This window comes from Synchiropus splendidus, chromosome 2 (assembly GCF_027744825.2).
Source record: "Synchiropus splendidus isolate RoL2022-P1 chromosome 2, RoL_Sspl_1.0, whole genome shotgun sequence".
In the NCBI taxonomy this organism is placed as follows: Eukaryota; Metazoa; Chordata; class Actinopteri; order Syngnathiformes; family Callionymidae; genus Synchiropus; species Synchiropus splendidus.
In genome coordinates, this window is record NC_071335.1 from 13,400,966 (window position 1) to 13,415,189 (window position 14,224).

Below are 14,224 nucleotides of genomic sequence, written 5' to 3' on the forward strand. Positions count from 1 at the left end.
CACGCTTCGGGTGTCCAGTTGGACGAGACTGTAAGATTAATGGTTACGAAACTGAGTATGGAATATTTTATAAGCGACATAAATGGATAACTGGGTTCTCTTTTCACACAGTCCACCTTAACAATCTGCCTTAACACTTTTCCTTAAGGGCAGGAGTCTCCTCAAATGACAAGGAGGTAGCAATGTCAAGATTACAGAAAACTCACCCTGCTTTTGGTGTTTTAGTTACAAATGTTTTCAATGACAGTGTTAAGCGAATGGTAAAAGAATAGTTTGGGGGGGGGGGTTTGGATAAAAACTTGATCTTATAATCACATTCTAGTCATTTTTGTATAGTTTTGTTAATGAAAATCAAACCTCATGCTCACTATGAAATTTATGGAGTCAGATTGTTGAGTAATATTGTCAGTATATGATCTGCTATGAGGACTTCTTGTGACTTCTGTGAAGACTTGTGCTGATGGTGCTTATAATATAGGTAATATATAATATACAATAAAGGTAAGGAGGAAGCAGGGAACTTTAGGAGCGATACATCAGCTGAGGGAGGACATATAATGATGCCGCAGTGTCAGTGAACATCCCAACCATGCCGTTGTGTCAGGGAAGGCCCTCGCTTGACTCGTAAAGTATTAATGAAATTGTGTAATGACACCCACTAAATGTATGTGGCTGTATTATCAAGCTTCCATCTGGAACCAGTCACATGGAGAAAGACTTCCTCTGAAGTAGCCTGCTAGCAGAAAGATGACTTTCAGTACCTTAATTCTGTTAGTGCAGAGGAAATGCAGGGGTAGATGGTTGAAGACCAGACGCATAAGCAAGTCGTCTTACAATGTCACTATCAGTCATCTACATTGACTCTGACACGAACAGGAAAACAACAGGCTGCTATGCTGAAGTCGGACTTCAGACTTCATCTTACCATTAGAGAACTGACTTAATTTTGATGTCATCCGCTGGCCAGAGTCATTTTATGTGGCCAAGGAGATCTTTTTTCTGACAGTGAAATTCAATAATAATTTTAAATTGAGCCATCCAGCCATTTAGACCCCCATACTGACTTAGGCTTTTATTTAATGTTTTAACAATAATATTTAATATATAAATGTGTAGTGAAATATAGTCATTTTTTAATGAGCCTTGTCCGGATTCTTGATTTGAAAAAAATTGTGAATGAAATTGAAACAGCAGTTGGAATCTCCTTTTCTTGTCTCTAGTTTGAGAATTCAAGCGTACAGATTCCTGTTAGTCATCTCTTTAACCTTGGTCCTCTTTATTGTAAGATTATTGTCATAGTTTCAACACAGAACTTCAATAGACTTTTTAAATCCCTTATTGGATAACCTTTTAGGTCAGAAATATTTTTGTTTGTATTCATGAGATTGGAGCACATATTTGTGATATACTCTTCAAGTATTTGACATTCAATAGGCGAGTCAGGTCAGGCATGTAGAGTGTCCGTTTAAACACCCGGTCTGGTCGCACAGGCTTTGTGGCTCAACACTAACCCTTCGGTTGGACTGATGTTATGCTGATCCTGTCAGTGTATAAGGTCTTGGATCCACCACCATCTCTGATGCAGTCAATAATAGAAGAAAACTTTGAGTGATGAGTTACATGATCAGAATACAATCAGTTTGCAGTTTCATTTTGCCAATTTCGCTACATGCTTGTGGAGCTCACCGAGGCAGTTGCCGTCTAACTAATTCATCCGGTGTGCACGCATAAGGTGAATAATTGACAAGGTGTTTCTATTAAAACCATCTTCCTCTGTTGAGTCTAATTTACCTGGATAAATAAAACATGAAAGTGTCTGTTGGCACACAAAAATGTTCATGTACCTTTTTGTAAATGTGAGATGCAAGCAAGAAATATGTTCATTGACGAGAGGCTTTGGGAGAAATATGATGAAGAGCGACTATAAATATTCAGTCTAATGTGGTGCAGTCTAGGACTGTGCGTCGCGTGCAGATTTATTACACACTGTACCATTCGCAGATGCCAAACGTGGCATGAAATAGTGTCAGTCAGGTTCCATTCCATTCATTTTATGCTTTTAATTTCACCCGGTCTTGCAGTGGCAGAGAGTGATACCAAGGCGTGGTGCACTTAGATATCGATATATATCTCAAGTGAATGAAATATTTGAATTTGTTGGCCAAAAGAAATGAAAACTCTACACCAAAAGCCACCAACATCAGAGAGGGCAATTGAATTAACACCTTTAAGTTTCCTTTTTCCCTTCCTTTTTTTTTTTCTCTAAGTCAGTGGTCCCCAACTTTTTTATCACTGTGGACAGGTTAACATTTAACAATTGGAACGTGGCCCGGGGGGTATGAAGTTGCCACTTTGACCCATCAATGTGCCCTAATGCGCTCTGACTCTGGTCGTTATGGTAACGTTTAAACACGCCTTCAAAATAGCATACAGATACAATACCGAATATAAAGTACATGTGATTCAACATATGGTTAAATCAATGGGATCCCTGAGCCTGTTTCTCTGCAACAAGATGTCTCCCATCTGGGAGTGATGGTAGACGGCCGCGATGAATCCATATTTCAAGTACGACTCCTGGTATTGTTTGTTAAAAACGTCTTCTTCCTGGAAGTCATAAGCTCTTCTGTCTCTTCACTTAACCGTTTCCCCTTCGCAAAGTAACGGCTTTTTCCTACACATTTTGCGAGCATGCGGGTTAAATTTTAGCTCTAGTAACCGAGGCTTAACCGAGAGAATGCGGTCACTTCAAAATAAAAGGTTTTTCCAAAATAAAACATCCTTCTGACTCATATCATATACAAAACGAAAATAATTATTTCTTATGCAGCCCAGTACCAATTGATTCACGGCCCGGTAGTGTCCCCCATCCGGGGGTTGGGGACCCCTGCTTTAAGTGAACAAGCGGAAATATCTTCAGCCGGTCCAGATAAAGTTTTTTTTTTCCAAGCAATTACCAAGTTGAGGTCAGAGGTGTTCCAGCTGCTGCTCAACAACTTGACTCATCACTCCATCACAAAAATGACACTTCGATTTTTAGACCAGCGCATCTATGGCCAAGAGGATAGCTCTGTGAACTTTGTTTTCCTTCGGCGGTTGGAAGAGATGGAGTGAGACATGGCCTTCGGAGCTGCTGGGCACTGGAGCCTATTAACTGCCTGTCAAGCAGCAAAAGAAAAAAAAGCAGGTTAACAGAGAGAGAAGTCAGACGGCTGGATCCTGACATTTTCAGTGTCAATATGGAGACCTTACCAAGTTGTCTGATGGCTTGAATGAAATACTATGACATCTGTGTCCCACAGTGGCCCTTCAGGAGGGTTCTGCTTCGGCATGTTTCATTTACTCTCTGGCAGTTTGCCACTTTTGTCTTCTGACTCTGTGACCCAATAAGAAATGCTTCCTGTACACAGCGTCTGCAGATGTTGTTATTCTGAAGTTAAAAAAAACCCTGTCATCTGAGGGTGAAATGGGCTTGAAGTGGGTGTAGATTATGTGGCTGCACATGTGTGCCACTTACATTGATGATTCATTGGGGCTGACGTGTGCAGCAGAGCTGAAATCATTATTAGTGGAGACGGGAAGAATGATTTAAGCAAGCTAAGGCAAAGAATGTTAAAGATTTGTCTGAAAATTTTCCAAACTATGATAAAATAATACAATAGCGATTGTGAGAAAACGAAAACACTTAAAACAGAGTCTCAGTAACTACAATTTTTCACAAATTAGAAGGGATTTTTTACAGGACTTTAAGCACAATTGCACTTTGACCAAGGTTCCTTTGGTGGTGTCCCTCTGGATTTTTTCAATAAACGAAGTGTGCCATGGATTAAAAAGGTTGCAACCACTGGTCTAAAAGAACCAAAATACAGAACTGTTATACATTTGACACCAAAGTGTCATATTCATCTAATTCCTGATTCCAACTCAAGGCACGAGGGCCAAAAATGGCCTGAAAAAAATAAGTGTGGAAAAAATATCGATACAGCAATATATCGGGACACATGGTCCTCCAATTGACTTAATATTGATTTTCATTTTTCTAAATAAATCAGAATATTTTGGCCACATTGGAAGTCGAATATGACTTACTCCTTATTGTGCCGCCAGTATGTAGCGGAAAATTACACGCTGATTTGACTTGCTGGAGAACTGGCTAATATTCAGGCGCAGGAATGTGTTATGAAACGGGACGGACATCTCTACACAGTTAGATGGAAACACGATTTTCAGTTGTCGTGGTTATGCCACTGAGGTTGAGGTTGAGCCTTTAGTACTCATCTTCATATACGTATTAACGCCCGAATGTGTCGTGAAACAAGGGTGTAACGGGTATAAAAGATTTTGCGCTGCTTTGAATAAATCATTGTTCAATGTTCTTCATGGAAAGATTTCCAGAACAAGTGACTAGAAACACTTAGTTGATCATGTTATCATTGACAGGATAAAAATGTGATGGAATTTTATGGCTTGCTTACAACCTATGTATCTGTATTTTCTGTAGAATTACAGCTTTTCAAGTTCGGTTGTGAATGAATATTTACATCACTTCCCACTGATATGCAAAGTAGAGCAGTTCTCTTCTTCGCTTACCTCCCTAACGTTGTTGTTGAAAGGGATTAATTGGCCACTTCAAAGATTTTATGCCAGAAATGTAGGACACAGATACGCAAGGTCGTAACAATGCAGTAATAAGCTGGATTTAAGTCTCAGTTACATGAGGGGTTATGGGAGCCAACCTGAGGAAATATTGTGGGTTACCCAAGATGTATACAGATTGATGTGAACCTGAGGGGATTAAAGTGTGGAACCACAGTGGAAACCAGTGAGGGGTAAAGAAAAGAGCCTCACTTTTAGGATTAAGTCCATGAGTAGACATGAAAATACAACCTGAATTAAAGCCTCGTTCAAAGTCAAGCATTGTCCAAGCTCAACTGGGTTGAGTGTAAAGCAGGGAGCATGGGGAGAACATCCAGTCCAGGCCAGTTTTAAATCTTGTTCAAGCATGAGGGCGCAGTGGGCCATGCCTTTGATCAGAGGATTCAGAGCTGTGGGAGCTTTGGCCATAATGGGGTCCAGTGTAACCTTCCAAAAGTGGAGCTGCAATTCAGCTTTCTGCTGTCAAACTATATCAGTAGCATTTAGTAAATGACTCATCTGTGAATCACGACCAAGACCAGGCGGCGTCACCTCTAGAGTTGAGCAGCAGTTTCATTTATTTATTTATTTATTTTTCACAGTCTAATGGTGTCAGACTGATCAGGAAAAGCGTGACAAATTACCTGTGAAAACACAAATTTTGAGTTTATAAATGAGATATATGGAATTAAATATGGTGGAAAGGCACAGCTGCAGACTTTACACGTATTAATTTATCACAATTTTCCATCCAGCGTTTCCTTCATCTGCTGCGCCTCTTTGTCTGTGTTCAGTGATGGGAGGCGTGGAGTCTCGTGGGGTGCTGAGGAAGATCAGTGACATGCTGGAGGTGATTCTGAAGAGGATGGACAGTCTGTCCAAACTGGACAACACCTCCACGGCTGATTCACGACGCCTGGACGAACTTAGCTCTGCGATCAACAAGTAAGTCTGATCTACATTTCATGAGCTCAGGATTATGTGGACGTGCTGAAATATCTGTTAGTTATTCATCACACACATTTCATGCATGAGATGACTCACACAACTGCTGTCCAAAAATTAAACAATATGCAAAAATGAAATCAGCAAAACAAAACGCAGTCCAAACCCCCAACACAGGTCAACAAAGCTCAAAGCTTATAACGAAAACTCAAGTTAGTGAAACATTTATGCTTTACATAATCTGTAAAATGTACGGGTTGTTTGTTTGGTGAAGCTCTCTTTTGTATTTGTTCATGACAAGTACTAGATTTTTGAGTACAAGTGCTCATTGTTGTTTGACTATTGCGCCATTGAACCTTACTATTAAAGCAAAAGTGTCATGTGTACTACTAGTAGAGCTAAAAAAACTTGCAGCAGTTCTGCCCTTTTATTACATGTTAATAAATGTGCAGGGAAAAAGTGAATTCTGGCTTCCTATTAGCTACTGAAAATATTGTAACATATCAGAGAGCAGAATTTGGCTCTTGTCCCGCCCCCATAAAGTCTACTAATACTGCTAGTGCAGGTTTAGGTTTTACTAGTGAACAGTTTTGGTTGTACTAAAACTCGTACTACAAGTACAATAGTGCTTCTAGTGGACAGTTTTAGCCCTATTAGTAGTAAACTTGAAACTGTTGCTTCATTAGTAAGGTGTACCTACACACTAGTCAAGCAGAGCTGAGTACTTTTCCTCAAAATGTAGTACTTGTAGAGCTAGAAAAATATTGGACAGCTTTCAGTACATCGCAACAGAGGGATGGTTAAAGAATAGCATGTTCAAAACCCAGAGTAGATTGTTCAAAGTTCAAAAGCAGTCTTGATGTCAAGAACGGCTCAGCAGAGACGGACACAGATCAAGTCAAGACCAAGACTTCTGAGATTGAGATCAAGGCTCGAGTCCAGGTAAACTCGTACTAAATTGAACTGTACTGTATAGTGGACGTGAGTAGTATCAGTGGTGTTCACCATCCCATCATTGTTGCTTGAGAGATGAGTATCACCGGTGGATCAAATAAACATCTGTAAACTTAGATGAGTGAACTTTGCTTCTATCCCATACTGGGGAGCACACACTGAAGAAATGTTCTTTTTTACAGTATGCCTTCACAATTTTCAAGTGACAGTCTTTTGAAATGGTAATATCAACAAACGCTGGCAGCTGGAGAAAGACTGTGTAACCATACTGAATTCCATAGGATATGGCCGACATGCTGTGTCCTAAGGTGACCTTGTGACTGTGAGGAGCATGCCGATGTGTGCGTATCATACTAAGCTGCAGAAAAAAAAAAATCAACTCAATTATTAAACTATTGTGGCGCCTGAGATCAGGCGGGACAGGGAGAGTCTTAGAACAAGACCATAGCCTGCAGAGACTGTGGCAAGACCAAGGTCACGAAAAAGTCTAGTTAGTAGTCTCAGTTAGTAAATCACTCAACCACAATCCACCTAAAGTACATGGTGCCAAGCATTTGAATCATGTGCAAAACATGACTGAAATGTTTTCATGCTGTGAGACCAACAGCAGCTGACAGTGAATTAAAATGGTTCACTGCTCATAAGCTTTTGTACGTACATTGGTCAATATATATGTGAGATATTTTTCAATATTTATTTCTAGTTCTGTGACTATTATTTTAAGAATCAATTAATATGTTGATTCACTGATGAATCAGATAATAATGAATAAATACAAATGCTTTACTTTCTAACCTTGTTTTGAGCTACAGAACTGCGAACAAATCTCTTTATGGACTATGAATGTGCCCGGTGACCACTGCTCATGAGGCCGTGGGGGTTTGTGTGACGTCTCATGGGTTCCCCAACTAGCTTGCGTCTATTATGTAATAACATGAGGTTAGTGTTGGCTGCTAGTGATTGGCATACGTCAAACAGGCAGCGATTCACTCCATCTTTGTAGTTTTTTGTAGTTCAACAGAGCGTTTTGAGTGATGCAGCCATCTAACTTGTAAGTTGTTGAGATTTGTTTTTTGATGCATTCACCTTCGTCTCTCTCAAACACACGGGCAGTGGAACAGATCGACATGCAGCGTTCATTTAGAACTACTTTGATATTTGCAGTATTTACGTCATTAAACTAGTAAAACTGGCTGTTGAAACAACATAAAAGCAAGTGATCTCCACTGAGGAGCATTAGAACACACATGCACGGTGAGACGGTCACTCGTTGACGTGTACTTGCTGGCCGTCGTCTGTCGTCGGCTCATGGGACACATTTTTCAGAACATAAGCAACGTGCATAAAGGAGACATTTCAGCTGTTATTGTCACGTTTCTGACTACGTCTCTGCTGGGGTCTTTCGTCCACCTTCACTTCACGCCGAACCCAACTTTGGTTGAACTTCTGAACAATTCCACAACACAACAACTCGGAGACACTTTGAAAAATCAATTTGCATCGATTTTATCGATTCGTTGTTGGAGTCTTCTTTATTTAGATAATTAGACGAGTTACCATAATATCAAAGTTTGCAATGGTTCCGTCAGCGCTGAAATTCTTTACAGCCTGCAAGTGAACTATCTTTGAATCCCAGCATTGTAAGACTTTTGTGGTACTGCTATTTCACAAGAGGAATTGGATCCTTTGCTCCTGACACTCAGTTCATTCTGCCTCTTTTCTTCGCCATCAAAGAGCCTGATAAACTCAGCGTGGTGGGAGCCATGTGATACACGCTGACAGAATTTGCCTCACTTCCTCAAACCTTGTTAAATAATCCTCGATAAGTGCTCTGGTTCAGATCAGCACAGAAGCACTAGAGCAGAAGGATGGAACCATTAATGCTTCCCGGCACCGGGCTAACTGCAATCAATGTTTAGTAATAGGCTGTTAAATGTGACGGGAGCTTCCACAGCTAACTAAAAGTTCCCTTGTTAATGGCCTAACGCTGGCGATTTTCGGGCGGTAGCGGACATTTCGATTAATGTCGCTGAGATAGCTCAGCAGTTTCTGTGGTAATCAGAAGAAGACAAATAATGAGAACGTTCATAACATGTTAGTTATCAAGGACGAGCGCCTAGTTTTCCAAGAATGCCGACCAAACACCAAAAGTCTGTCTCCTCTGAGAATATTTAACGCTTTTGTCTCTCTGAATTTCAGTTTGCCTTGAACATGAAACAAGAGGCGGCTGGCTGAGTGATGTGGTAAACTTTGATTTTTGCCGGAGGGGAGAGGCAGAAATGATGAGGAGTGCTTTATCTCCCGTATCAAGGCCAGCCGAGCAGACACATACATGCACACAAACACACACTGGGCGGCCGTCTCATCCCTGTGTGAGTGTCATTGGGCCTGACACATAACAGTGTAGCAGCGAATCACACTGGATGTTTCAGGCCCCACTTTTTACTTTGCCTACGAGAAAGCCTTTCATTAGCGAAAAACAAACTGGAGGAACTTCGCTGGCGAGGCGGCGGACGGGCTGGGGCCCTGGAGAGCATTCGAGAGGAGAGTGATGTGGGCTTGTTCTGTGCGAGCAGTGGGCAACATGCGGAATATGGGAGAGCCTCGTGTTTGGGTCTCAATTAGTCCGTGATTTCTTGTTTACCACAAGTCCGGCTTATTTTGGTCTCTGGATCTCCTTCACTTTTTTTCTTTTCGTTATCTGTTCATTCGCTCTCTTCAGTGGCAATTGGACTTCTTATTGTAGTGACCAGATACAGACAAACTGTATATATATATATATCTGAGGCATGTCATTTATTGATGTTACAGCCGAACCTTGACAGGTTTTAGTACTTAGTACTTAATCTTAAAGGGGGCCTAGCATGATCTTTATGTTTTAAGAACTAGCTGCAGTTAGCAAGATGAAGTGCCACCATAACATATTCTGAAGTGTGAAAGAAAGATGGTTATCAATTTCCATTCAGTGTTTTCTATTTGTGATCAGATGAGACTGAAATGGACCACTCATCCACCATCACATAAGTAAGTTATTCTTACTTATGTGAGGTGGCCATTTTGCAAACTTCACTTGTTAGAATTTCAAAATTACAGTTAAAAAAATCACAAATTTAAAAGTCTATTTTGCTGCAAAGGTGCTATATGGTTGTCTGAGGTTCAATTACTGAAGAAAAAAATAATCAATCCACATCAGGCCTGGGGAGTAAAGCTAAAACCGGAGTGGTGCAATGTCATCTGTTACAACCAGTTTAAAATTTTGGGCCCAACATTTTTTTGCTCAAGACCATTAAGTTAGCAAAGAGAGTGCAGTCTTTTGTAAACAACTTATATAAGGACATAATGCATTTTCTTTCTGTTCAAGTTTCATGTGGGCTTAGGCTGTTGAAATTATGCAAGTAAGCTCTTGAGATCTTGGGTGTCCAACCAGTCGTTTGGTTCACAAGTTATCATGGCATTTAAGCCTAGGAATTCCTGATGTTGGAGGTACAGCTGTGTGTCATCTGCATAGCAATGAAATGTGACATTATGATGCACCAAGATCTGAGACAAGCCTTTTTTTTATATCATCCCATTAGAATTGTTTGAGAGCACAATGAGACTTTGCATGAGTGTTTCGTGATCTGCGCTGTTTTGGTTTGTTTTCATCTTTGACAGCTCAAATGAGGAAATCAGCAGCCCACTGTCTTCAAGCGAAACATCCCCCCCACTTTTCTTCTCTTATTCTCTTTGCCATTCTGATTTGTTTTGGTCCGTGGTGTTACAAAAAAGGCAAATTACCACTGTGATGAAATGAAAGGCTTTCTCTGAACCATATGCAGCAATGTGCCATAAAATATGAATTTTCTCGTTTCCTTTGGTCATAATTATATTTTAATGTTTCTGTCAAGCTGTTTTGTGTCGGCCTCAGCTTGAATATAGATGACTCACTTATTTGATTCTGGTGGCAAGAGTTCCCTTGGAACTCTCTTTGTCTTGGGCTTGATCTATTTCTTTCATTTCTTGATTGTTTTATTTCCCCCAATACAATTCTCTTGTTATGCGTCTGTCTCAGTGTGTATTCTCTCTAATCTGCTTTTGTCAAAACGTTAGCCGATCATTTAATGTCTGACTTTTTTCCCCCCCTTCCTTTGCAAGTTCAGTCAAGTTACTGTCAAAGGGCTTTGCTTCTGCCTAGGAAATGTGACACATCTAAGCCTGTAAAGACGATGAAATGAAGCATCTTTTTATCTCTCTGAGGGTGTTAAATTGCTCGAGTCCTAAATGTGAAGCATCGATTAGTGACTATTACGTATTAAAAAAAACCCCAAAAAACAGATATTGCTGTCTTGTATGTCCTGCATTTATCTCACTTTTTGAACTGAATAGATGCAGATCTGACAGAGAAGAGTTATAGTGATATAAAAATCTTCATTTTTCTCAGTCTACTCCATCTAAATGCTTTAACCATCGCCTGTGACACATGGTTTTAAAGTGTCCATTTGTCAGTCGTGGCACTTATTTGACTTGCAACTGAAAGAGCTAGCACTCTCTCGGGGCAACCTTAGCCTGATAGATTGGGAAGATTTATGTCCGATGTTTGGCAGGGTGATGTTTTTGGATCGTAAATCTCACACAAGTCCAAAATTGTTTCCCTCCTTGTATATCTGCAGGTTCCAACCAGCTGGCCTGGTGGAGAGAATCCAGGCGATCGCTCAGAATGTCTCCAACATGGCAGTCAAGGTGGAGCAGATCTGGCAGAGCAGCATGGTGCAAGGACGAGGTATGGGTACATCATCAGCGCTAGGCTGTAGCAGTCACAGATACCTTGGAATGCATATGTGAATAATAACGATGAGAATTTTGGATCATACATTCATTTATGATCAGATTTCCGATATGCATTTGCTGCATGTCTTGTTTTCAACTTTCCACACACAACAGTGTGAGTGGACCCGATGATGATGCCGCAGGTTATTGCTGTGTTATTGTATTCCAGCTCTTGTTTGGGCATGTAAGTTTGCTCCAAATGGTAAACTTGTGTTTTCAGTTGAGTACAGTTGTCTTCTCTGTTTAGCGCCTTTCTGAACTCATCCGTGACACTTTCATGAGCCTGTTTCTGGATGGTTAACGACAATCCTTTGTTGTTCATTGCAACAGAAGAAGTGCCAAGGATGTTGTTTTAATATACATCGAATGAGCTCAAACTCTATTGATCTGCTTCTATTGATGTCAAGGTAGTGGCCCGTAGGAGAATGTGCCTATTACATGTGGCTACATTCTCATCAACCATTGTTGCTCTGCTGTGCAAAGACGTAAATTTCAGTGTTTTTATTCACCCCGTCTTTCACCACGGACTATCATGTTAAAGAATCCTTGCACTGAAATGTATCCATCGCGTGTTTCTTCTGAAAAAGAACAAAAGTATACAAATGTAGTTCCCAACTTATGCTGCTTATCTACAACTTTTTTCTGCGTATTCTGAGTATTGCCAGGAGCAAGTTAAGTGTAGTCGAACTAATAAATACAACATTCCGTTGGTAGGTAGGAACCAGTACACCAGCCTTAGTTTTGGGTCACCCCCTCATCCCACACAGGTCAGTTTGTTGCTTCCTCACACAAATCCTGATCATAACCCTGGTTGTTTTCAGTCGTATAAAAAAAAGATGCTTGTGAAAGCATCATCCGCACACGTCCGAGATACATAGATCAGAGCTTCACCCGAGAGAGCCAAAAAAATGAAGAAAACCAGCAAGAGCAAACCAGAGCCACGACGTGCACGCTCCCATGGACCGTCATGTGTAAATGAAACTATTACTACTCATATTAAGGTTATTTCAGCCTGATCAGTTCAAGCAGGTAGCGCAAATAGCTAAAACTACGCTGTCCTGAAGTGGACAAAAAGCAAGTCCCACCCAAGAGGGGAGCATGAGAAAGGATGAAAGTTTAAACAAGTAAAAAAGAAAGTTACATATTACTTAAAACATGCAATAAGCCGGTGTCAAAGATCCTTATTTACTGTAGAAGCCCAACCCATTATAATCATCCCCCCATATTACTTTTGCTCATAGTTTTTGTCCCCTCGTCGGTTATTCACCAGGCCTGAACTGAATACTGTTAACACACTGACTGCAGTAGAACTTAAACCTTAATGTATTGAGTATGATTTCTGTTTCCTCCTCCCAGGAACTATTCCTTGCCTCGGGATGAGTTTGAGTGAACTGAATAATATATGTGTTCAGTTAATCTGCAATATATATATCTGTAAAAAAACAAATCAGTGTTTAACCATGAAAAAAACAGTGATGTCTTGTACTGACAAAAGACTTTTCTGCGAAGGACTGTGTGCATTAAAACTCACATTGACAGGTCAATGCTAAAGTAGAGGTTTCGGTTTGACATTAAACTGTGCAGCCTTCTTCTCTCGATTCTGTCTATCATGAACGGCAGCAGATTTCTCCATGTAAAAATATGCTCAGCTGCACAAACGTCCAATTGTGCAACAATGTCAATAGCAGCCATTCATTGTGCATTGCTAAAATACACACACTTCTTATTCTGCATGTATTTCTCCTCTCTCCGGAAGGTAATTTTCCATCGAGTTCCATGAGAACAAATGAGCATAATTTTCCTTTTGTTTCCCCTCAGCCTCCGCAGGGACGATAGTGCATTCCTGAATGAAAACATGGCCTCTTTCTTTAATCACAAATGGATTGAAACATTGCCGGAAGAGTCCATTATCATTTGGTTCCGTGGCAGTGTATTTATCTCATGGTCAGACACGTGTCTTATGAATGGGAGCGATGGACAATAGTGCACTGAGATTGAAGCACAAAAAAGAGCCACTTTTATCTGTCTCAGTTGAACATATTTGCAATTATTGTCGGGGTAATTATGACTGTAGACAGGCTGCATCGCAGCGTGTTTGCGTTTGAGAGTGGGTTCAGTCAGTGGAGTGGAGCCCAGGGGAAGACTTGTGTAGAGAAATGTCTCCTTTTCATTAGGAAAATGGAAACAGACGCTATCTGGATTGAAGGCAAATTTGTTTTCCCGGAAAGGAGGACAGAGTGACGAGAGAGGGTTCGTGTATGAGCAAACAAAAAGAATTATTCAAACTCACCTCTCTCTCTGTCACTTCGTCTTCCCCACATCAGTGGAGGAGACTGTTGGCGAAGTCAGTGGCACGATAAATGCGTACTCTCCGCCGAGACATGTGGGTGCGTTGCATCCCTTCAAGAGGTTCTACTATTCAATGAAATAATAATTGAATGACTAATATTTTGACTTCAGGATTTGTTTAGAAAGTATTATTCCGGCTTATATATATTTCAAATGAATTGCTTGGTATTAGGTTGGTTGCACACTTGCTGCCTGCACAACTGCTCCTCTCCTTTCACCATCCTCTTCCTCTTCTATTCATGAGTTCAACAGACCTTTTCTGACGTGACATCTGTCTTCACTGTTGGTTACAATTGGCGTTGTCCCGACTGCCAGCAAAACCCTGGAACTGCTTTTGGATTTGTCTTTACAATACATTTGTCACTGTTTTTCTTGTCTCCGCCACTGTCACAGGTATGAGTAATATCCGTTCAGATTCTGAAGCCACTTTATTTCACCAGTCGTTCCTTTCAGTTGCAATCACAGCTTGTCATCACGGAGACAACCAGAATTGGAGATGAGCCTCCATCCCAGTGAAATGATTGTGTTCATGTAT

At 40.7% G+C, this 14,224-nt stretch overlaps 1 protein-coding gene across 1 annotated transcript in view; it reads left to right on the forward strand.

Moving 5' to 3' along the window:
- The window catches only part of LOC128754458 (alpha-1,6-mannosylglycoprotein 6-beta-N-acetylglucosaminyltransferase B-like), a 99,088-nt gene that overhangs the window by 33,646 nt on the left and 51,218 nt on the right, over positions 1-14,224 (forward strand). The window contains exons 3-4 of the mRNA XM_053857084.1: positions 5,430-5,580; positions 11,184-11,293. Of these exons, the coding sequence (XP_053713059.1) occupies positions 5,430-5,580; positions 11,184-11,293 (261 nt within the window). The remainder of the gene's footprint in view (positions 1-5,429; positions 5,581-11,183; positions 11,294-14,224) is intronic.